Source organism: Adelges cooleyi, unplaced genomic scaffold (genome assembly GCF_023614345.1).
Source record: "Adelges cooleyi isolate 19-005CV unplaced genomic scaffold, UGA_ACOO_1.1 ACOO_flye_CR_arks_rails_tigmint_CR_PRNA_575, whole genome shotgun sequence".
Lineage (NCBI taxonomy): Eukaryota > Metazoa > Arthropoda > Insecta > Hemiptera > Adelgidae > Adelges > Adelges cooleyi.
The window spans coordinates 220148-246193 of NW_026096269.1; the positions used below are offsets into that span (position 1 = coordinate 220148).

Consider the following 26046-nt stretch of genomic DNA (forward strand, 5'->3'; position numbering starts at 1 on the left):
ACTTGTTTCGACAATCATTAAATCACATTAAGGGTTTTGAAATAAAATTATCACTATGCCTTTTTATGAAAATAATCAAACCTCTTTGGTATCTTTATTTTGACACAACATTGCTTGAATAATTTTCAGTGCCAGCCCTGAGTAGGTACCTATACACAATATAATATTATAAAAACTATGTACCTACTTGAAGTAGTGCTTAAATCAGTTTCAGAACAACAACAGCTTTATTGTTGGTATACTAAAAATTGTTTAAATTATATTAAGTTTGGGTTGATGTACATGGTTTGGTTTTAGTTTAGCATCTAAAAAACCTACTTACATCCAGTATAAACATTATATAAAAATCTATCTACATAATATTATTACATTTGCCTTGTTGAATTAATAAAGAAAATATCTTGTTCTAATTATAATATTATAGTACACAACATACTTGTAATCAAAGTCACATCAAAATCAACATTTTCACGAGAATAAAAAAATAAAACGTAACATTTCTTATGTCATTTATAAAATTTTTATGCACAATAAAAAATGATCAAAATCCGACTATTTTTTAAAAATAAAAATACATTGTTTGAACTTAAAAACAATTTTTATTTTTGTATCTAAAATAATCGACACAATTAAAACCCACCACCATTTAAACGGTATTGAACAAATAAAACAAAAAAGGTATTAAACTATAAAAAATTGTATAAATTCATTACGGCAAAACAATTATTGGCATCTGAAAAATTATAATATTATCTAAAAAAAAAAATTAAGGTTGCTAATAATAGGTACACAAAATATAGTATATTATAAGTATTCACATTTTGTTTTTCGTACGTCAAAATGTTATATCATCTCAATTATTCGTCGGCAACAACAAAAACGTTGACTATATAGTACAAAATGGATAATAATATTATAATAGTTTCTCAATTACATTGTAAAATACCTATCCGACAATATTGTTTTACAATAATGTTACAATACATGCTCAGACTAAGTCTAAGTCACTATACTCGCCATGAAAAATATTCCGGTCAAACTGTTTTATTGTATTATTCTAAAAATACATTGAAAAAAAAAAAAGAAAAAACTAGGTACATCCGAAATACAATAAATAGATTTTCCTCGCGTCGTGTTTATGAAAAGTTGTTATACTTACCACGGTTACCTAGGTTGCGGTTAGGTTACCGAGTACCGCGGTTACCGCGGTCGCAGCAGACGGCAGCAGCTGCTAGCGACTGCTAGTTCTCAATATTTGTATTATTATTATTTACTAGTCCCTAAAGTCTCAATCGTGTTGATCGGGCGTTCTTCTGTTTGTCTCGTCGTATTCGTAGGTAGCCAAAGACGTGCCGCTGTCGGATTTGGCCGAGTTCGGTGGCGGTTGTTGGTCGGTCGCCAACTCCGCCTCGGCCACCGGTTCCACCACGAACAGCAGGCTGTTGGTGCTAGGGGTACGCCGGCTCGTGGTGCTGCTGCTGCTGTAGGTCATGGGCGACCGGCGATGGTAATCCGGGTCGTCGTTGATCGACAACACTTCGGTGTAGGTGATATTCGACAGGTTCGACGATGCACTGTCGTCCGGCAGCGACGGCTGTGGAGGAAACACGGTTCGCACGCTGGGTTTCTGATCGTTTCTCCTCTCGAGTTTGCCGCCGGCCGTGATCGTCATTTGTTCGTCGAGTTCTTCGATTACCTAAAATATTCGTCGTACACGACAAAAATAACCAACCGATTAGAAATTATCCGGGTCCCTAACTTTCGAAAAAGTTGATGAATTTCGGTACTTAGCAGCTGTATCGAGTACTAAAAATGATTGGTCGAGGGAAATACGAGTCAGGATAACAGAGCGTCATTTGCCTCGAGTAAGTTCTTAAAATCAAACCTGTTCTCGAAGAAAACCAATGCTTGACTATATACGGCAATAATAAGGCCTACACGCACTCGCCTATGGCTGTGAAGCATGGACTACCACCAGTACAACCGAAAGAAGGCTCAGGACTTTTGAAAACAGAATTTGGATGACAATTTCTGGACCAATTTATAATACCGAAAATGCAACTTGGAGAAGAAAATTTAATAAAGAACTGCAAGACGAATTATTGGGAATTGCATCAGTCATCAGCTTCATAAGAGGGCAAAAGATTCAATGGCTAGGACACGTGATGCGGAGCAGCGAGGATGACATAAGTAGAGCAGTCCTAAACTGGATACCAATGGGAAAAAGACCTCGAGGGAGGCCCAGGAAAAGATGGCTGGATGTTGTGGAAGAAGACCTTGAGAATTGGGAGTACAGGAATGGAGGGAATTAGTTCAGGATCGAGAGAAATGGAGGGATATTGTGATGGCGGCCAAAATTCTTAGAGAGTATTATGTGCCAGAGGAAGAAGAAGATTAGATTACCCGACAAATCAAAAAAAAACCATAGACCGTGGCACTAAACTCAATGAATGCGCGCAGCGCCGTCATTTTGTGTACCGTTTTCGTGGAAAGTAAAAAAGGCTACGTTACATTTCCACGATAAAAATGTTGAAAAGGTTAGATTAGGTGATGATAATACCTTCGTGTAGCCGATAAATCTTGGAAATGTTAAGATAGGTGATGATTATATTCGTAGACCAATAATGGAAATGGACTCCGCCTCCCACACACCCCGCCTATACTGACGAGGGGTCAATAATGTCAGTAAGAGATAAATAGAATAGTTGGGAATCCCATGAAATAAAAATTAAAAAGACGTGGAATAATTAAGTTATTTATTTCCATATAGGGTGTTTCAGCATGAAAGGTAAGTAACAGGTGATTAGAAATCTAGGGGACCCCAAAATAAGCCCCCCGTTTTCATTTTTTCGTTAAGTCAAAAATTGAAGATTTCGACAGTTAAGTAAAAAAATAATGACTTAAAAATAAAAAAAATTATTCCCTGTTATTCAGTGCAAAAAGCTCACCTTAAAAGAGGGGTCACATTATTTTCAGTCTTTTTCAGCCCCTAACTCTTCTTTCTTATCTCTTACTCATCTAATCATATTTTTCTTACCTCTAGTCTCTAATCATTTATCTCTTATCACTAATATCATATTATTTATTTCTTATCTCTTGTTTCTAATTATTTATCTCTAATCTCTTATCATTTAGCACATATCACTTACCATTTATTTCTAGTCTCTAATCATTTATCTCTTATCACTTAAATCTTATTATTTATTTCTGATCTCTTGTTTTTAATTATTTATCTCTTATCTCTTATCATTTAGCACATATCACTTACCATTTATTTCTAGTCTCTAATCATTTATCTCTTATCATTTTTTGAGTAAGGGGCCGAAAGGGACTGAAAATGATTTGTCCCCTCTTTTAAGGTGATCTTTTTGCACTGAATAACAGGTAATAATTTTTTATATCTTTAAGTCATTATTTTTTTACTTAACTGTCGAAATCTTCAATTTTTGACATATCGAAAAAAGAAAACGGGGGCTTATTTGGGGGTCCCCCAGATGTTCAATCACCTATTACTTGCCTTTCATGCTGGAACATCCTGTATACGACAACTAATACGCACATGAAAATATAAAATAATTAAATAATATTTAATTATTATTTATTATTGTGTAAACGTGTAACTTGAATAAAAAATTTAAAAATGTATTTTTAAATACTAAATTTTAAAAGAATTCGATAGCGTACTTGAATAAAACGTTGATAAGTTATTAGGTATGTCTGAGAGTGAAAATCACAGAAATACATTTAAATTTAAAAAAATTGACTAGGTATTGTAAAATCAATACCTTTTCAGTTCCTCTTTCAAGCTATACTATATAAGCTAAAATTAAAGTTCGATGTTTAAATAAAAATTAATTAAAAATTTGTAAAATAAACATTTCGTTATCAGGTATTATCATATTACTATTTTTCTATGATATGATTTTCATTTTTTCCATAGGATACCTAACAAATCTCTCTATCTCTTTTTAACGATATCGACCCTTGGGAACCTCTCTCTCTACTATCAGTCTATTGTTATACTATTATATTTGATAAGTATTAGAAAAAACAATAAATATCATGGATAAAACTGTTCACAAAATGGCTGCCACCGACTAGTGGACATTTTCATAAGCAGCCGACTATAGGCAATACGCGTTTCATGGGATATTGAGTTTAATGATTGCATGCCTATATTATAGACACTAGAAGAACTTAATGGGTTTATTATTAAAATAAGGGCAGATAGCCCAACAGTAAGCGATTATAACTATAAAAAAACAATATTAAGGATGGCGTAGGCGAGATAGACTAATAAAGTGGTTAATTATGAAAGTCGAAGTGACGAGCTGGAAAATAAATAAGGAGTGTCCCTAACCAAAAAATACTAAAAATCCCATCCCCCACTGCTTAATTGTTGAGAGGCTTTAAACATCACTACAACCATTTTTTTTTTCAAAATTCTTGAAAAATATTATACTTACAATATTTTTCCAACAAAAGTTTTTCTTCGTTTAATTAATTATTAGTTTGTTTCTTATACATTTTTAAGTAAGCGCAAAGGTTAGGTCAGGAAAGCAGCCCAAAACGGAAATTTTTGATAATGTAATAACATTTATGCTGTATATTTTGTATAATATTACACTTAAATTGGTAGATTTTTCTGTTTTTATACATTTAGCGTTTATAAAAACATTATACAAATACAACATAACTGTTAAGTCATTAAATACAGTCTAGAAATATGTTTCCGCCACGAATATAAAAAAAAAACAGCATAAATGTTACTAAATGTTCAAAATAGTCAATTTCGGCCTGTTTTTCTGACCAATCCTTTGCACTTATATAAAAACGTATAAGGAGCAAACTTATAGATTGAATTATACGAGCAACAACTTTTGTAGGAAAAGTATTACAAGTATAATATTCTTCAATAGGGGGAGGTGGGATGTGGGATTTTTTAGTATGTTTGGTAGAGGACCCTTCTTAATGATTTTTATAATAATTGTCTTTCATAATTATTTCCTATCTCGCCTACACTATAGTGGAAGGACGATTTAACATTGGCAAACCGCATCATCTTCATTATAGATTGGTCAGCGGCATAATTAGTGGTGCATACTGGTAAAGAGAATTGATACGACTTACGTTAGAAGCTAATAGTCTAAACTGTACAGCGACTCCCTTTACAAAACCTTATAACTTAATAGCCTAACAAGTGAAACAGTCTCATACCTGGTCAGCTATACGCACGCTGCCAAACTGTTGTTGAAGTAGTTTACTGCTGCTGCTTTGTAGACTATCTTGACTTTGCCAGGTGCTGCCTGGCAATCTATTTCCACTAGACACTCTTGACAGCAAACCTATATAATTGACTTTTATAATATATTTTATTGTTAAGTTTTTTCGAAATAAAAATCATATATATTTTATTTTAAACCAAATCACGAGAAGCTTTGCTCCACACAGACCCACATTCTTTTTACCATAGTAATTTCGAGGACTTTTTTGTAAAATTTGTAGAAATCTCATTTTTTGCTAAGTATTTAAGGTGTTAGTATTTTGATGAAAAAAGCACCGATTGGTGTATGATTTGGTGTAGAAAACCCAACAGAATTGATGTAACTCTAATCATGGTTTGCTACTTAGATTGAAATAGTCAATGACATTTTTCTGCGAAAACAAGACAGACCACTAAAATATAAATTTGGGATGGACTTAATGCGTCATTCGCAAACGACAACCGGATTTTTAAATTAAATTTTCTTTATCCCCAAAAAAAAAATACACTTATAAAAACCGGTATTTGTCTAATTTTACAACTTTGATTGAAAACAACAATTGTTTTTAGGCAAACAAACAAAATGCCAGTCTGAAAATCTGATAAATCCGTAAATTGCCATTACTAATGTGAGTTTAAACCCTTTAAGTATATAAATTTAGTCACAATATTGTCTTATGAAATAGCATCTCCCACTAGCTGTTAAACAAATATGCGAAATTGTGATTTTATCAATTGTACAGATTAGAAATATAGTAGTATAATTAACCTAGCAATTAATTCGATCCATCGAAAGTAGCGATAATTGTTCCTATTGTTTAAAAGGGGCAAAAACAGACTATGTTAATTATACCTAGGCCTACTTCTTTGGTCTTAAAATTCTAGCCAAAATATAACTTGAAAAAAATTGTTAAAAAATAAACTGTACATCTATATATGTACCTAGCGAGAAACTACGGTTTTTTCATACTAATAAATATTCTCAATTCACAAACATTATGTGAAACAAGGTTCATTAGGATGCAAAGAAAATGATATCCTTACTTCAGATAACATTCTAGATGGGATAGCAAGATCATTCTTAAGACAATCACCTTTGGCTATTTAATATATTTTAGTAGTCTGTCTCACTTTTTGCTGAAAATTGAAATTGATTCATTCACACCATTCGAATTTTAGATTAAACTATTTCCATTTTAAGTACTTACAAAATTAGGATTACCACTATTAATATTTGTTTTTTCGTTCAAGATATTCATTTTCTTTTGAAATAATTGCAATTTTGTAGTTTTTACTTTTCGGTGACACTCTAGTTTATGTTCTTTTACAAAACGTGTATGCTTTTCATTGAAAAGCCGTTAGAGCTCTAGAAAATACTAAAAAAAGTTAAAAATTTAGATCCCCAAAAGAAAAAACTACAAAATTGCCGATATTCTAAAACAAAAAATGAGTTGGTTAAACTTAATGAATACAGGGTGGTATCGTTTGATTTTCTTTATAAAATGTTCAAGGAAAATTGATGATTGACAGACAATTCTGTCTTGTTTGTTTTTTTTTTCTAGCTGATGTTAAAAGCCCCAAACGGCGGTTACTAACCTTCGCCGGTATTTTGGTTGGAACGTTTAAATAAGTTTTTCAATATCGAAGTCACCGAGCCAACGCGGTTTAACGAACTGGCAACGCTTTGGTTGTTTTGATTTTGATGATCGTGTGAACTGTGCGACGACACCGGCCGTCCCCGTAAATGACTATTTGATCTTTTATAGCTTCCACCCGAAGCAATAAAATGTATACCACTGTTTGCGTCGTCGTCGTCCTGAAATTATAAAAAAAAAATAGCATAATTCACTACTATACACAGACATAGCTTCGATTGGCCCTCGATATTAGCGACAATCATAATTCAACATATGTTTTATTTTGTTAGATGTTATGCAGAGCATTGAGAAGTTCAGTCCAACCCCTTTGAAATCAGTTAGTGCTCAATTCGTTTGGAATATTCTTTAGATACTATAGTGATATCGCTTTACATAGCTACGAAAATATCATAAACTCTCTCTGCCCTAGAAGGGATGAAATATTTGTCTAAATTCCACTTTTTCCAACGTAGTTTTTGAGACTTAAGGTCTGAAAATTGCAATGAAGGTAAATAGTGGCAATATGTACATAATGTATAACATTTCCTCGAAAAATCTGTAGTTAATTAAAGAAACACCAACAAAAATGAAAAAATTACACAGTTAATTAGTCATAAAAATTACTAATATTTGCCCTCTTGTCAGGGCAACCAAAAGACATTTTTGGGATTGAAGTACTTTAAAAATATAAGTAAATTCAAGTGCACGAATGCATTTGTTCTTTTGATAAAAATTAAATTAAAAAATCTTGCTAATTTCTTTGCTTCGCGGAAAAACATTGAATCATTTCCTTAACATTATTACTACGATACAATACAATATTCTCTCTCTGTCTTCGTTCTATTTCGCTACCAGCTCCGCTCTTCACCCCTTCTACCCATATTTTCCTCTCTCTTCTAGTCAAACCAGTGTATCCATCTCTCCATCTCCACGAACCACATCCACAATAAAAGTAAAACAACAACGTAGTACGATAACAAAGATCTCAGGGAGATTCCTACGCAGTACCGTTCTTTCGCGAGACGGATTTTAATTATTATAAAATATATATATATATTTACCCCGTTGTTACCATCGTCACAGCACTTGGGCGGCAATGAATACTCGGCGTCAGCCTCGGACACTGCAATGTTGGCCGTGGAAGGTTCGGGGTGATGTTCGCGTTCACCGGCGGCCACAGTGTATGGTAGTTCGGTTGGGAACACTTGATCCCAATATTGATCCCTAATTAATTCCGGATGTTCGTGATGCATTTCGTCGACGATCAAATAGGACACCTATGTATACATATGTATAAAAATATTTGAGAAATTCCAATTTGGGATACCAATCCATCGAATTTAAATAGGAAACAAATAGCTCCAAAATGTACTCGAATAAGTATTTCAACCAACGAATCCCCCCTGTTTTTCCGTCAAATTTAAAAATGTTCACTCTGTATATTATATATATGTGAAATAATTAACACGCAAGCACAGTGATAATATTATTTATCAATGTTTATACCTGAACGTTACGATCGACGATCCAGTTGACTTCGAAATCGTCGTCGTCTTCGCCGAATGGATTTATTAGCGACTCGGCCACTTTCAGCCAGCCCATGTAAAAGAAAAACTGCAACGTGGTGAAAACCGGAAAGTACAGGTCGATATAGTTGGTGTCGACGTCGGAACGTTGTTTTAAATTGGCCAATGCCACAGGGGGTTTGTCCAGCCATTGCCGTCCCATAACGGTCGTGACGAAAAACGAATAAACCGCCAACGTGACCACCTAATAACACACATTAAATAATAATCCGGTTTAATTTAACACCAGCGGTAACTGTTTGGGGTTTTTCATTATTTAGGTCGTACGGCAATAATATTCGTTATTAAACTTTAGAAACAAATCCAAACGTATCATTCATTAAATAAAAAAACTGGTCGACATCATGTACATTTTTACACGGGTATGTTATTGAGCTGGATACAAGAAATTTCATGTCACCATTTTTCAAAATATTTTTAAAAATTAAGAGATAAGTGATAAGTGATAAGAGATAAGATACAAGCGTTAAGAGATTGGAGACTATAGATAAACGATAAGTGATAAGAGATGACATATCCATAATTCAAAATTTTTCAGTGGAGCGGAGAAAATAACTAAGTTTTTTGTAGCAATAATTACATTGCTTTAATAGGTAGTGCACAATTTGGTTTTATCTAATCTGTGTTAGTTCTTTAATTAGGTTTCAACATTTTTAATACTTCTATTCTAAGGGAAACGGAAAGCGCCATATTTTTTTTAAAAATAAAGACTAAAACGCGAAATCACTTTCTGAAGAATCTACCGGTACGATTTCGGTAGATAAAAAATTACTCAGAAAGTCATTTTTTATCAAACTTCCGCCGGAACTCGAAGAAAAATAACTTATAAAACTAGAAAAGTTTAATATTTGTTCACCTTGAGATTAGTCGGCATAATAAAAATTGCCACTGGATCATTTTTGTCAATTATTGCCTATCCTTTGCCCCTTAATGAATAGCGCTTTCCGTTCGCCTCAAGGAGCCTCTACACCTGCGTATTTTTGGTCGAAAACAACTCATTCTAATTCAAACGTACTGTTCCTAAGAATACTTACTCTGATTTAAGTTTTGAAAACATATTTGAGTTCTGCAAAACATTTCCAATGCATCGGTCGTGGCACAATTTCAAAATTATTTTCAGTTAATTAATTATTTCAGTTGAAAAAAGTTAAAAACTGCATTTTTTTACATATTGAAATAATTAATTAACTGAAAATAATTTTAAAACTGTGCCAACACCGATGCCTTGAAAATGTTGTAAAGAATTCGAATGATATTTTTTTTAAACTTAAATCGATATATCCTTAAGGACAGTTTGAAGTAGATACATGTTCTTTTGTACAAAAATAGATCCTGTGTCATATATACATGGAGATTCATTAAGGATAAGACACTAATTTTCTTGGAATATATTAATATTTTGAACAAGATTTTTTTGGTACTCATTGACTATATTTTTCCATTTTTTGAAAATTTTTATCACCAATCCTTGAAGGCCAAAAAGGGGGATTTCAGTTTTTTTTTACATGGCAACTTATGTTTTTAATTGCATACATTTGTAGACAAAAAATAAAAAAATATTTTATTGTTTGAATTTTTATTTATTGGTTCATTTGTTATGACTTTTTAAAGATTTGAATTTTTGACTGTATTTTTTAATATTTTCAATCGTTACTACAAAGACGGGTTGTTTTATTACACGCATAAAAATAATTTGATATAGTGGGTTTGTAAAACCAACTGTGTACCTGTGTTTGAATAGGTAATCTGTAGATAAGAACCGTTTGTCTATCATTATTTCAAAGTCTTTTATACCAGTGACTTTTTTTTTGTTAGAGTGTTATCGCCAAATGGACACTGCGAACATAAATATGAACTTTAAGTGCTACCGGTTTTGGAAAACCGAAGAAACATGATAATTATTAAGAGAAAATGTAGTATCTCAACAAAGTCATAGCTAATGAACAAATAAATCAAAATTCAACATTCAAACGCTAAAATATTTTTTGTTGTCTTTTAAAAAAAACTAAAATCCCTCTTTTTGGCCTTCGAGGATTGGTGATGCAAATTATCAAAATATTGAAAAATATAGTACAATGTGAACTAAAAAATCTTGGAAAAAAATATTGTTCACAATATTAATATATTCTGAGAAAATTAGTCTTATCTTTAATGAATCACTCTGTATATATGACATAGGATCTATATTTGTACAAAAGCACATGTATCTACTTCAAACTGTCCTTAAGGATATATCGATTTAAGTTTTTAAATACATTTGAATTCTTTACAACATTTTCAAGGCATCGGTGTTGGCACAGTTTTAAAATTATTTTCAGTTAATTAATTATTTCAATATATAAAAAAAACAATTTTTTACTTTTTTCAACTGAAATAATTAATCAACTAAAAATAATTTTGAAATTGCGCCACGACCGATGCATTGAAAATGTTTTGCAGAACTCAAATATTTTTTTCAAAACTTAAATCAGAGTAAGTATTCTTAGGAACAGTACGTTTGAATTGGAATGAGTTGTTTTCGACCAAAAATACGCAGGTGTAGAGGCTCCTTGAGGCGAACGGAAAGCGCTATTCATTAAGGGGCAAAGGATAGGCAATAATTGACAAAAATGATCCAGTGGCAATTTTTATTATGCCGACTAATCTCAAGGTGAACAAATATTAAACTTTTCTAGTTTTATAAGTTATTTTCCTTCGAGTTCCGGCGGAAGTTTGATAAAAAATGACTTTCTGAGTAATTTTTTATCTACCGAAATTGTACCGGTAGATTCTTCAGAAAGTGATTTCGCGTTTTAGTCTTTATTTTTAAAAAAAATATGGCACTTTCCGTTTCCCTTAGCATAGAAGGATTAAAATGTTGAAACCTAATTAAAGAACTAACACAGATTAGATAAAACCAAATTGTGCACTACCTATTAAAGCAATGTAATTATTGCTACAAAAAACTTAGTTATTTTCTCCGCTCCACTGAAAAATTTCGAATTATGGATATGACATCTCTTATCACTTATCGTTTATCTGTTATCTCCAATCTCTAATCGCTTGTATCTTATCTCTTATCACTTGACACTTATCTCTTAATTTTTAAAAATATTTTTGAAAATGGTGACATAATGTTTAGTTTTAGCGGAAAATTGCCTATACAGTGCGCCTTGATAAATGCTAGTGTGTGAGGCCCCTCAAAACGGATTAGTGTCTTGCACGATGCACTAATTCGGGTTTTAGTTGTGTGTGTGTGTGCAAATAAGGACCGAACGAAAATTGTAGACAAACTAAACAGTACAAACGGTTGGGTGTGTGTGTAGTACCTGTGTGTATACTAATGGAACGCTTATCGAGTCGTAGTTGAGCAGTAATCCACATTGTCCACGGAACTTGTTCAATTCGTCAATGATGGTTTTAACCGCGAAATCGTCACGTATAAGTCCCTCCTTCCTCGCCCGGGTCACAATGCTAGCGGCCCACACGACCGGCAGCCAGTGTTTGGAATGTCTTGGAAACTTATCGTTCAAGTCCAACACAATGGTTTTTTCGTTTTCCAACAGCAGACCTAATAACGTATGGAGCACACGCGAATAAAATATAATATTGTTTAGATATTCCGAACACGCAAAACTTACACATTAAAAAACGTATACACGGATAGGTAATAATTATATTATATTTATCGCATCGTTTAGACGGTTACAAATCATGGGTTTTTCATTTTTGAAATTAATTTCTAACCATACAGAGTATTCAGAGTTTAATGGCGCGCCTGATTCGTCGAAGGCATCGGTATAACCGAGAAAAAATGTTTTTCACGAGTAGGTCAAAACCTATTTGAATTGAGTCCCAATTCATATTTTTATTTGTAAATCTTATATAACATGAACCACTTATAGTTTTTTTAGTGTATACGATGTGAATCGAATTTATTTATATTGTTTAAATTATATTTATTTTTACCCACTAATATTGCTATTATTCATTATTATTCAATATTAGCTTATTTTTTCATTTTCATATTTTATAGTCAACTTATATTAATTAGTACTCCAATTTCACCAAAAAGAGGTTACCTTCAGTGGTGAGTTCGGCCATTATACTTATTTCTTTTTGTTAAAATGTATTCTTAGGTGGCCAATAAATTATTATTATTAAATTAATTTAAGTTACCTATGCAAAACCTTTTAAATTTTTTTCATATAATAATAGTCTAAGGTCATTGTATTTTTTTCGACTTCGGTTACAAGATTACGGGGTGTTAACTTTTGAAACTTAAACAGTAACGTATACATTTAAATCAATTTTTAAATTCAGAATTATTTTATTAAAATATGGATAGTTATTTTTTAAGTTATTGGAGCTAATATTTTGGACGGATGGTAGAGTGTGGTTAAATTATGCGCACGTTTACCCTTCCTCTCATTCTAAATTTTAAGCTTTAAAAGTAGTTATCTAAAACATTAAGTCAACATTTCCAGCAAATTATGTTTAATCCAAAAAGCGAATTATTATTACTCATTTATTCCTTTACAAAATATAAGGGGCCTCGCTGAGCGAGCTCGTGGAGGGGCCATGAAGTCTTATCTATTACAGAGAAAAATTCTAATAAACTAGATAACATTGTTTAAAGTAGTATTACAGAAATTTAAGTACACAAAAAACGATAATATAAATACATATTGCAGCGTGGGGAATAGTTCACGACTTATAACCACAGGCTTTACCTGTTATAAATTATACATCACTCATTTATACACTCAAGTATTTGGCGGTAAAATTAATTTTTAATTTATTATACAGGAGCATGAATTTGTGAGTAGAGTGCATTTAGCTAAAAGTAATGTAAGTAGTAAAATACGGTCTGTGTTTGGAAAATCATTGTTGCTTAGATAGTGTAGTAAAATAAATGTCACAGGCGAATAGAAATAATATCTGACTGGTTTTTTTGAAAAGCTTCTTTACTAATGCCGTTAGTTAAAATTAGGGCAGTATCATCGGCAAAAACAAACAAGTTCTCTATATAAGGCTGGTGAGTTTATGTCGTTTGTTTGTATGTTAAATAGCAGGGGAAATAATGCAGTACCTAACCAAACCTGCTATACAGTTAAATGTATACGTTATGACTTTAGTTTCAAAAGTTACCCCCTGCTAATAAAATATATACAAACACTTCAAATTATTATTTTATGATGAAAACAAAAAATATTTTCGGTACATATAGGTAACTTTTTTCAAATTTTTTAGTAAATAATCGAAAAATCAGGTGGGCGATGAAATTCCGAACACTCTATACATAATTATATATAATTTAGTCGCATGTACCTGCTTCGACGAAATGGTCCAACGTGGGAAAACGTTTTTTAACCCTCGGACTAATGTTTGTAAACACCATAGTTAGCCCGAGGCAAACGTATCTCATGATCGTCCGCCTCATCAACCTGCCTCGTTCGTCCTGGAATATAAAAAAAATATACATATTGGAATTATGCTTTAAACCGTAAATTCTCAAATAGCCTAATATCGCATATCGAGTAGGTATTTTGTTTTAAACTTAAAAATTCTCAAGCCATTTTATCGTTGTCAACATATTTTTATTCATGACAAACGGCATGAAATTGTTAACAATGATGATATCTATTAGATGCTTTGTTTGGTTACTAGCTGCTGGTAGCCGCACAATTTTTTTTTAAAAAAAATTATAATAATTATTTATATATTAATTTAAAAATGTCTCTATTTTATTAATAGTACTGTTCAATTTTAAATGATCACTTTCTATAGTGCTCAACTAATATCAACCATGGTAACAAGCCTTGTTCAAATACTAAAAAAAATTGAAGATCGGAGGAACATTAAAGGATTACAATTTGTACCTCTCTTATGTATACCTATGTTTAATCCTTCCATAGTCTATACAATGTTAATAGTAATATATTGCAAAACAACCAATTTGCAAATCTAAATGATTTATATTGAAATTTCTTTGTTGATATTTTTATTTCATCGTTTTTTTAAATACTATTTTCTACATAGCTTAGAAAATCTATGAAATTGATAAATGGTCTGTATGGGTAGTATTATTTTACTGGTTACTGAGCAGTTTTTTTTTAAATTAAATTATCCAAAACAAGTAATGTTCCAGCGCACCGTTTATATTATTATTGTAATACTTAATAGTTGTCAATTGATTTCGTTAACGCTTAACAGCCAAGTATCACAATTATTACTCAACTAAAAACAAATACAGCTATTTTATAATAATCGTTTAACGGAAGGCTTAATGCTGTCAGTGTTTATTGTCGTTTAGTGCGATAATTAGAATTATCATAATTTCAATAGATAACGCATAATTGACATTCTACTGAATGGTATAATTATTTTATTACACAACACTCAAAAAAGGCAATATAATATAGGCTATTTAAAAATGTTGAGTTCTGTTTATTTTTTATTTAACCAATACTTTATAAGGTACCTACACAGTGTTTTTTTTATAGGTTTTATTTAATCAAAAGTATATAGCTCAACAATTATAAATTAATAGCATACAACAACAATATTGTTATAATGTTGTACACAATATTATGTTTATTTAAAAATTTACAATAAGCACAAAAATTGATGATAGCAGTTGACTTGATTGAAGATACCGTCCGTCAACATAACTCACGACATGACCGAGCAGTTTTTTTTTTTTTTAATAATTATTTTCGTTTAAGTATTTGATTATTAAAATTACAAAAATTATACTTGCCTGTCCGTGTATATGCGAACTAACGTAAACCGCAATTGGATCTGGCCAAGGTATCGAACAATATTGATCCCACCAACGTTGCATAATTATGGAAATGTAGAAACCCAACACAAACGATAACGGAATTAAATCGCTGTAAGTCTCACAATATTCCGATATGCTTTCGAAGACCCTGTAATTGAAGAAAATAAATCGATTGTTTACTAAAAAATGTGTACATGTCGGTGGTGAACAACTACTTAAAGTACCAAGCTTGTTGAACACCCTGTATGTCGATTATCACTTCGAGTATGTTTTCGGTTATGACATGCAATAAGTGTGATTCACCAACTGCGAGCAGGTTATTGAATTATCTTTAACGATATACACATTTGTTCAACTTATATATTTTTTTACAGACGGCCTTCAATAAATACTTCTATTACTTTTTAAGCATATTTTCCAACAAAATAACCTCATCTCTTTTGTAGTTATTATTATTGAAAACGATTTTGTTTATATTATACTACAATATTAGTCTAATATTGTAGTATTCTATTAGACACTATTCCAATTTTGAACTTTTTACTATTTTCTAGTGCTTTATCAACTTTTAAAACTTAAATGGTAACGTATATATTTAATTAATTTTTTAAATTAAGAACAGTTTACTAAAAAAATTTGACTGGTTGATAACCAATTTTTGATAATTACTTTTATAATAATTATTAGAGTTTAAAATTTACTAAACTACCTCACGTTTTAAATTTTGAACTCTAATAACTTCATAAGTAATTATTTAAAACTGGTTATCGACCAGTCAACATTTTCAGAAAATTATTCTTAATTTATAAATTTAACTAAATACATATTACATTTATTATTAAATTTCAATATTTTTAAGAGAAAACTGGCGTAGGGCCTTAAAAGAATCGCCCGGTATCGAGTTTGGTACTTTTCAACTTTTAACGTTATTTTTTTTTTATGAAAACAAAAACTTTTTACTTAAAATATATATTAAACTGACGTCGATAATATTTTTTTACGGTTTTTTTAGACAAGGATAATGTCAAGTGCAATATTATTTATCTGTAAATATAGTATGCATTTTAACTAACCGACCACATGACGCGCCTCCTGTCATGTTGTAAACATTTACAACCTAAAAAAGTGATTTCTTTATAGGCTTAAGTTTATGACTACAATATACAATTGAAAAAAAAACAGCTTTAAATACAAGCGGAATAATGTTTTACACCAAGTTTTGCTCAAGATCGTTTCTAAGATAAGAATAATACCTAATACCTATTGTATAGTTTAACTATTAAAATGTAGGTACATACTATACTGGTTGTAGGGCTAGTAATGTTTTTAAAAAACTAATTACATTTTTTTGCATAACACTAACAGTGGCGAAGTTTGGGGAAACTGGGCCCCCTCGATATTTTTCAACCAACTCTTTCTCGTTTCCAAAACATACTTACCATAGAATTTAAATAAAAATCATTTACTCGACGATTTAGAAATAAATAATAACAATAACCAAATTGACTATCTTTGGCACAATAAAAATTAATGAGAAATTACAATACTACTAAATAATACTTACCTTTTTTGCTGTTGGTTCAGTACAAAACGATAGGTCATATTTAGCGTGTAATAACATATAAGAAATGCCGCCAAATCGGGCCACACAAGTTTATATATACTTCCTCTCCACCTGGAAAATACAAATTTTTAAGCATACGTTAGTTAGGTTACATATCTTAATTATTTTTTTTTTTCATACAAAACTATAAAGTTATATCGGTGTATTCCACTAGCTTGCCATATGTCACGATGTAGTCTAATATTGACATATTATTTTAATTCATAAGAAAAAACTCTTGCCAAGTAGGAGAATCGGTAAGTAGACTTCTTGGTTTTTAATTTTCCGAAAATGATTTAAAATATATAATTTTATTATTAAGCAATTAATTTAAATGTAATGAAAATAATGTGTTTTTAAGATATACAACTTTAAAAATTGGTAGTGAAAGAACCGTAGGAGATAAAGTTTTGAAACGTTTCACAGACTTCTACATGCCAACATGATTATAATAAGACCCCAAATAACAAAATCCGTTAATCGATTTTAGAGATCTCGGTGGCTAAAAAAAAATGTAAACAATTTAAATAGTTTTTCTTAATGTTTTAATCCATATCTCTGTATTTTCTTGACAAACTCTTTACAATAAACTTAGGATCACCTTTCTATCTCTTATAGTTTAAGAGAAAATTAAGCATTTATAAGATGTAACACATAGACTTTTATCAAATTAAATTCATTATACCGATTGAGTATTTATTTTATACTAAAGCTATGACAAATATCTATCTTCTTGCGTTTGTAGTGTTTTTTTTTTCATATATTCACAAGATCTTAAAGTTCTCAACATCAATTTTGAAAATTAAAAAACGAATTTATGAATTTTTCCTTTGAACAGACCCTCTCTACAGTTGAAAAATTATTAACAATCATTAAAGAAGTATAAAATATAATATATTATGTATTGTACATATTATTATGCATCGAGTTATTTGAAATAAAAAATATGTTTAATGAAATACAAGAAATAATGTTCAATTATTATAAATATACATAAATGAGTTTGTATGAACACAATTCATATTCGTGATGTACTAACAATAAGTTGTCTTTTGCTTCTTGGGTTTTCTTAGAGTACTATTAAACATAGAATCATTTTTCCTCCACACATGCCTACTTTAATCTTCTTATATTATACTAAATACTTACTAGTTATAATAAATAATTAGTGTAAATTCAATACAAATAATAATCACAATAAATTCAAAGCACATGTTATCAACTTATTAATACTATCAAAACAAAAGTCAAAATTAAAAAAAATCGTTGCTCAAACTCAAAATACGATAGGCATATATGAGTAGTTAAAACACAATTGTTTGTATGGCGCTTTAAGTAGAATACATAATGGTTTTGTACCTTTATTTATACCTGCCACTATAAATTACATTTTCCCAATATTTCTAGACAACCAACCTCATACCATAAAGTATTTAAAAAATTAATGAAACATCTCTAAACTAACGCCAAGCTTGTACTGGGATCAAGTTACACCGCCGTCTTTCAGCGTTAACTAAAGGACAACGTGACACATTTTACTTGACAACCGTATTAAGTACCTGATCCTTCTCTATTGTATCAATAAGACCTAACTTCGGTTTACATTCTGCGTAGTCGGATTTTTGTGCTAGAAAATAAGAGGTATAACATCCTTTTCTTCATTTTTGAGTAAACTACAACTAAACATGGTCGATATACCATCTTAATACCTTCCCTCCCCCCCCAAAAAAAAAGAACTTGTAACCTTTGTTCTTCAGGTTTTCCTAATGGCTTAAGGATTGTGCTCCAAACATGACTGCAACGACGTGTGTGATTCAACTTGCTTCGCCAAGCCTAATAATGTACTGTATAATTATCCAATACTAGATTACATAAAATCGGTGACAGGCACCATTATTGTTCAAGTCTAGTGTTCAACCCTATTATATCTATCGTGGAATTCCCACATTTATTTTTACACTTGTGTGTTTAATACACCATAACTGTTTTTTTATTAATTTAATTCGTTTTTCTGGAAATGTTCACACAGTCGAAAATCCACAGCTGTTGTTTGTTATAATTGATTAATATCATAAATAAACAAGTCAATTGTCACAACTAGTCAATTGTTGATAAATTTTGCCAAAATCCACATTGATAGTCCCCAAAAAAATATTCCACTCTGGTCTAAGTTAGGTTAGGTATATAGTACGATATAATTTTGTAATACAGCAATGCTATGCAATGCCCCACAATTACTACACACTTGTTTATTAATTAAGTGAACTAATCACAAGCCATTAAATTTAATGATTCGTTAAACACTTAATGACCACTATTCGTGTAGTCCAGCATAAAAATATTATTTTTTACAAATATAACAAAACTGCAACAACTTAAAAAACTATACAAAAATGTTTACATTTACAAACGTGCGGCACTAAAGTGAAGTAAATTAAGTAAATTAAGTAATTTTATTTTTATTTTGTTAGTAATTTCTAATTAAAAATTATTTTTTATTTTTTACTCTTACTAATACTCTTTAGTGGACAGTAATATACCTACATTATAGACTACCTTCTTGGACAATTGGCGGAAAAACGGTGGAAAAAATTCTAGTATTTTAATAGAGATATTATGTACTTATAAAATTATTCAAAGCTCGTTTCTTATTATTTGCCGTTTATACCTGCAATATTCTCTTTCAAATAATTTAAAAAGACGGGGACTTAAATATAATAAATACATTTTTTAACATTACAGTTTTTACTTTTGTGGCTACATTAATTTTATAATATTTAAATATGGTTGTACCGAAAAGGAGTTTTATCATAAGATTTCCAACTGAACCCAACTGGAATTACAATATTTCTGCAATCCAACCTCAAACTACAGCCTATACAAACAGCCGTACAATAGTCTCGAACAGTTCCTTCAAACATTATAAATCACTATCAACGAAATTGTGTATTTCTATGACGTTAGCGTTCAATAACATTGAACGCGTTAATTTATTGTTATTTTGCAAAGTAGGTATTACATAGTATTAATGTACTTGTAAACGCTTGGAATAGCTGCAGTTAGAAATCAATAACGTGGTTTTACACTCATAAAAAAAAAAGATACAATTTATGTATTAGTCGCGTTATACTATAGTTAATAACAACTATCAATAATTTGTACATTATTATTATAAGGGTTAAACACTGGAAATCGACAAACTATGGTTGGCGTCTGAGCGTAACAAGGAGAAGACACACACGGTTAGTTTAATTTAAATTGGAAATTTTCAATGATTAATAAAATTCAGCAATTTTTCCGGAATTCATGGTTGTGGTGGATGGTTTTTCTTAAAATCTGCATGCCATCTGCGGTTAACCACTTTACGCTTATTTCAACAACTAAACACTAATCGTTTTTACGTTGTCAAGGATTTATTTTATTTTTAAACCTTATGATTTACTTAGCCTATAATATTATCGCTCATTTTATTTGATGATTTATAATTATATATTTACTAAATATTTCTTATGGAATAAAACATTACGCACGCTAGCCTCGCTGACTAAACTCATGCGAAGGCCAAGGTTGATCAAATTTCAAATGACTTCAACTACTATAAGAATTCCTAGTATTTTGACTTATGTCTTGCTCTTAATTATTATATAATTATAATATGTTGATCTACCTCGTTGCTGTAAAGTACTTGTCCTTAGTTTCATTTTAAATAAAAAATTGACTAGTCGAAAATGAGTTTTCGACAAATAGGTACAGATTTAATTGGAAGAATGAGTAGGGTTACTTGTCCCTACTAATGCGATTAGATAGTATTTTATGCTTTGCAAATTTCCCCTCGTTTAAGTGCTAATCATTCAAGATCGATTATCGACCAGTTTACCAAAACAACTATCACAAATAAGTTTTCCAAATAAAAAAATGCAATAATAACTAAACGTTACACACTCAATGTCTATGAAAACAATTCAAATTTGGTCGTTTTCCTTTTCTAGACATTTTACTTGAGAGTAAATGTTATTTTACAATATTACATAATATTTGAATTTTTATCTTTATATTATGTTAAATTGTAGAGTTCTATCAACTTTAGAAACTTAAATTCAAACATATATATTTTAGTAAATTTACAAATTAAGAATAATTTCCTAAACATTTTGACTGGTCAAAGTTTTGAATAAATATTTTTAAAGTTTAAAAGTTAAAACGGTAAGAAGGATGACGTGTAGTAATAATTTTATTGGCGCACATTACACGACCCGCCAAAATGTGTAGCCAATTATTTTTAATGCAACTAATTAATGAACAAATTGAAAATATATCCAGTTTGGGGTTAACTAATAACTATAAAAGTACAATTAAGAATAACTAATAAAAGGCCAATATCCTTTAGGATATAAAATATCCAAAATAATTCCGAGTTTAAAATAAAACCTATATTTAATAACATAAAATAGACTGGTCGATAAACAGTTTTGAACAAATGCATAGTATAATAGGAACAGTGAATGGGGTTACTTAACCCCGTTTTAGACAAAAACCATACATTGCACCTTTCCCCTCATTTAAATGCTAATTATTCAAAGCCGACTACCGTGACTAATACTTATATATAACATAAAAACAACACCAAAACGTTCTTACAAATACATTTTCGATACAAACATCAATTGTTGTTTCGAATGCTTTTAATGGAAAAAAAATTGCTTATAAAAATTCGAACACGCGGTTTTAATATAATACCGGGCGATCATAGTGTATACCTATAATACAAATACAACATAATGATTGTAGACCATAAAAAAAAAATCCGCAAGCTTTGTTTTAACAGCCTGGGGCAAACCACATAGTATTATATGTATCACCGCCGCTGACATTATAATGAAGATCATTAACACCTCTCTTCTTATTTGATGTGCCGACAACAACAGGGTGTCCTTGGCCGGGAGAGCGCGTGTGTAATTATTTTGAATCCTATCTTGTATTTTTTTTTTTTTTTTTTTTATGCACAAACGAATCAACGAACTCGACGAGTAGAATTTTAACATCATCATTGTATCGTTAATGATATATTATCGAGAACGTATATATATAATGATCATATAAATAAATAAAATATATAGCGGAAAATCGAAGAAAAAAATAATCTGCTATTAACTTAAGGCTCCTCTTGGCCACTTCGAACGCAAGGTCGACAATCCGATGCCAACCGCCGTCTTTGTAGTATATTAATACAACGTTAAATCACGTTCCCGACATTCTCAGTAGCTAACCGATCGGAGTTAAACTAATAAGAAATATATACATATATATAAATATATATACACCGTCTAATATCTCAGAAGACATAGGATTTTCTTTTTTATACATTTATAGTTAGTAGTTCGCCCAATTTCAATATATTTTTAAAAAATATAACCCCATATCTTATGGGCTTAAATGATACGAGCTTAAGCTTCTTAAACTGTATAACGTATATACCGGGTGATCCTTTTAACGCCCTACACTAGTTTAATTGTAAAATGAATGGAATATTTTTATAATTTTTTTTTTTTTTTGAAAACATTTTTGTTAATTCTATAGTACAGTATTAGACCCAGACAATATTGTACATTAATAGTGTATAACTTAACTTTGGGCTTCTTAAAATTATTCTTTTATATAAGGTGATAATTCTATCGTGAACCGCTTAATATCTCATTGGGTTTATTTAATAATTACATTTTTTGTTTATAGTTTTTTTTATATAATGTCATCTCAATTTTCCACATATTTTTTTGTGTTTACTCCACTCCCAACTTAAGTATTTTTTTATACATCAATTTTTGAAACTTAAACGGTAACGCATGGATTTCATAGACTTTTTAAATTGAGAATATTGTACTAAACATGTTGACTGGTCGATAACCATTTTTCGATATATATTTTTAAAGTTATTAAAGTTTTAAGTTTAGGGCAGGAGGACAAGAGAAGTGTTGTATTATTTTTAACTGCGCGCTTCCCGTTCTAATTTTGAAACTCTTAAAACTTTAATAATAGTTATCAATGGATATCAACCAGTCAAAATGTCTAGTAAAATATTCTCAATTTAAAAAGTTAATAAAATGTATGCGTAACAAAGTTACAAAATTTCCTATAAAAAAAAAAACTTGGTTACGAGGGGGGTAAAAATAAATTTTTTTTGAAAAATTAAGATCACATTGTATAAAGACAATATGAAAAAAAAAATCAATTTCCATATTAAACCCATATTGTGTGGCTCATGATGAAAAAATCACCCGGTATATCATACGTTATAAAGGATGGAGTTATTTTTTTTTTTTAATTATACTAAAATTGGGCGAACTACAAACTATAAAAGTGTAAACATAAATACATTAAAAAAAGAAGTCTACAATCTTATATTACCTATTGATATCTCCGGTATAAATAATTACAAGTCAAATCGATAATAAACACCATTGCATAGCGAGAAGATTATGAAATATATTTTTCGAGACTGCGATAAACGAATACCTGTATACAGTCAATCGGTGTTTAACGAGTACATTACAATGTGTGTGTGTGTGTGTTTCTTTTTTTTCTTCTTTTTGTGTACACACCAAAATAATTAGTCAAAGTATATTAGGACGTATGACAGTTTTTTTTTTTTTTACAAAAACTCATAAAAGAAAAAAAAATAATAATAGAAATTAGGTAGGGCATTTGCAGGTAATAAATTACCGCGTGTACGACCGAAAAATAATAAGAGAAACGAGGCTATTGCCTATTTGCCAATATTGTATTATATAGTGCTTGCACAAAAACGACGGTCCCACAGTTGTGTATTTTTTCGTGCAAACTCACACTGACACACATTGGCCGGGCACTTGGGAAAAAATTAACGCCATCGACATGGTTGTTGTTTTTAATGTTGAACAAATACAAACATTTTTTTTTTTTTGATCTTTATACGACCCATTCGCGTCTGGCCAAAACGATAATACATTATATCACGTCGTGGCTGAATAGTTATTATCATTCGCCAACAGTGGCCGGGAACTGGGAGGGTGGAAGGGTCGAGGGGGAGGGGGGTTGATCGGTATTGGAGTTGGAAAAAAAAAACCATAAGTAATTTTTGAGACTCGAGTACACTGCTAATGGTAAAATATAAATCACTTAAAATTAGCCGGGGCTGGGAATTCGAATGGACTAAGCACCCCTTTAAAAAAATTCAATCAAGTCTCTCTAAATCAAATACTCGCCCAGGGAATACTAAGTAATGTATAATATTATGCTACCGTGGTTTTCTACAGTATAAAAATTAAATCCATTAATAATTTAAAAAAATATATTTTTTGTGATAACAGTATTTCTGTGATAAGCGATTTATAATCGTTGTCGTTTCCATTGCAAAGGCAATACCACAGATTATATATTACAACTAGAGTAATGATAATGAAGAGTTTCGTTATAAATTATCATAGTAAAATTAGTTTTAAGAAATTTTAATTCAGTACATTTGACTTACTACAATAGGTAGGTTCTTAATGTGCAAAACTCATAAAAGTTTCGCTCGTGCATATTACCTGTGTACCAAAGTTTTTACTTCTGAATAATTTTTTTTTTTTAAACTAAAATATTAAAAGTTAAAAGAAAAACTTTTGATTTATTTAACGATTAAAAATACAATTTGAAATAACTGACATAACAATAGAAACTTTAGTAATTAAAACATATGAATATTACAAATGATGTATTTAAGTATAATAAATTGAAATCACTAACATTAAAATAGAAAAATTGGTAATTACAATACCTATAGGAATATTATAAATTATATATTATAAGTATAATAAAATGATATCACTAACATTAAAATATAAAATGTATGAATAAATTATCGCCTTCCGAGAATTAAATTTCAATTTTTTACACTAGAAATATGTAAACAAGGGGCTCTTTGATAAGAAAAGTCGGCCATTTTCCCGACTTCAATGTTCTATCCTGTTATTATAGGAAGTCGGCTATCTTGTTGTAATATATATCTGTGGGCAATACTTATTGTAGGTGTGTATTATTATATTTACCACGGATATTGTTGTATCGGCCGTATGTTACACTCGGTTTGCTTAATATGTAGATATAATTCATATTGAATGTTTTTGATTAATAATAAGTCAATCGAAAGAAAAACGACCGTTAGAGGTTTTTGAAAGAAAAAAAAAGTCAGAGGGTACCGCTTAGGTGGTTATACCAGGTCATATACAGGTTAGGTTAAGATTTCGTTGGCGGGTCGAAAGCCCCAAAAACTGATTGCAATGGCGTTACTGTATATTATTATTATTTCACTACGATAGTGATAATATTGTGTTATCTTTACCTGAGTAGAAGTTTCAGAAAACATCCAAAGCCCCTGCAAGTGGCCACTTCGGCCGTATAAGTAACCGTCATTTTGTTGTTGTTATTATTATAATAATTATATGCGGTAGCTGCGGTTTTTCGGTTTCGGTCACAACGCGTTATAATAAATCGATCATAAAACAAAAAAAAAATTATTATCCGTCGATGAAGAATGAAAAAAAAGCGGACAGTCGCGATTGTCTCCTCGGGCGGTCGGATTTCAAAGAAAAATCGTGACTCGACGGCGGCGGCGGTATCATATTTTTTAATTCGGTTTTTTTTTTTTTTTATAATACAAATCAAATAACAGTTTTTAAATTGTATATTATATTACATGTTATATTATTTTGTTATACACACACAGAAGAACCGACGGCCGACGAACGCGCCAATTCGGAACGACCTACGTGCATTGGCACGGCGAACAACGTTGACCGGACGACGGCGCGAGCGCGACTAAACGCCGCGCGGTGTGCAGACTGCAGACGCCGCCAATCGCTGAGTCATAGCCGGTCATATTAACAAACGCACAATTTTTACAATTTATATTTTATATTAACATTATTATACCTATGTCGTGCCGTTTTATCACACGGCCGTTGATAACGTCGCGCCAAAATATGTTATTTATACCTACCTGCCTATTGTCATTACACAACAGACGAGCCGCGTTTATCGTTATAATATTATTGGTATTGTCAATCTATTTCACACCGATCGTTTCGGTTTAATATTCACCGCACGGTGACCAGATATCAAAATCCCCCCAAAAAAAAAAAAAAATGTTCACTATAAAACTTGGCTCTTCCTCTATC

General features: G+C 30.9%; 1 protein-coding gene across 1 annotated transcript; it reads right to left on the reverse strand.

Annotated features, from left to right (window-relative positions):
• LOC126843903 (bestrophin-4-like) lies at nt 1-25688 on the reverse strand. The gene is made up of 10 exons (XM_050581708.1): nt 25212-25688; nt 16817-16927; nt 15229-15400; nt 13797-13926; nt 11795-12036; nt 8407-8670; nt 7962-8177; nt 6860-7079; nt 5218-5345; nt 1-1696 (listed from the first exon to the last, which is right to left on the reverse strand). Exons 1-10 carry the CDS (start codon nt 25280-25282, stop codon nt 1289-1291), a joined length of 1962 nt encoding a protein of 653 aa, XP_050437665.1. The 5' UTR covers nt 25283-25688; the 3' UTR covers nt 1-1288.
• Nucleotides 25689-26046: the final 358 nt, after the last annotated feature.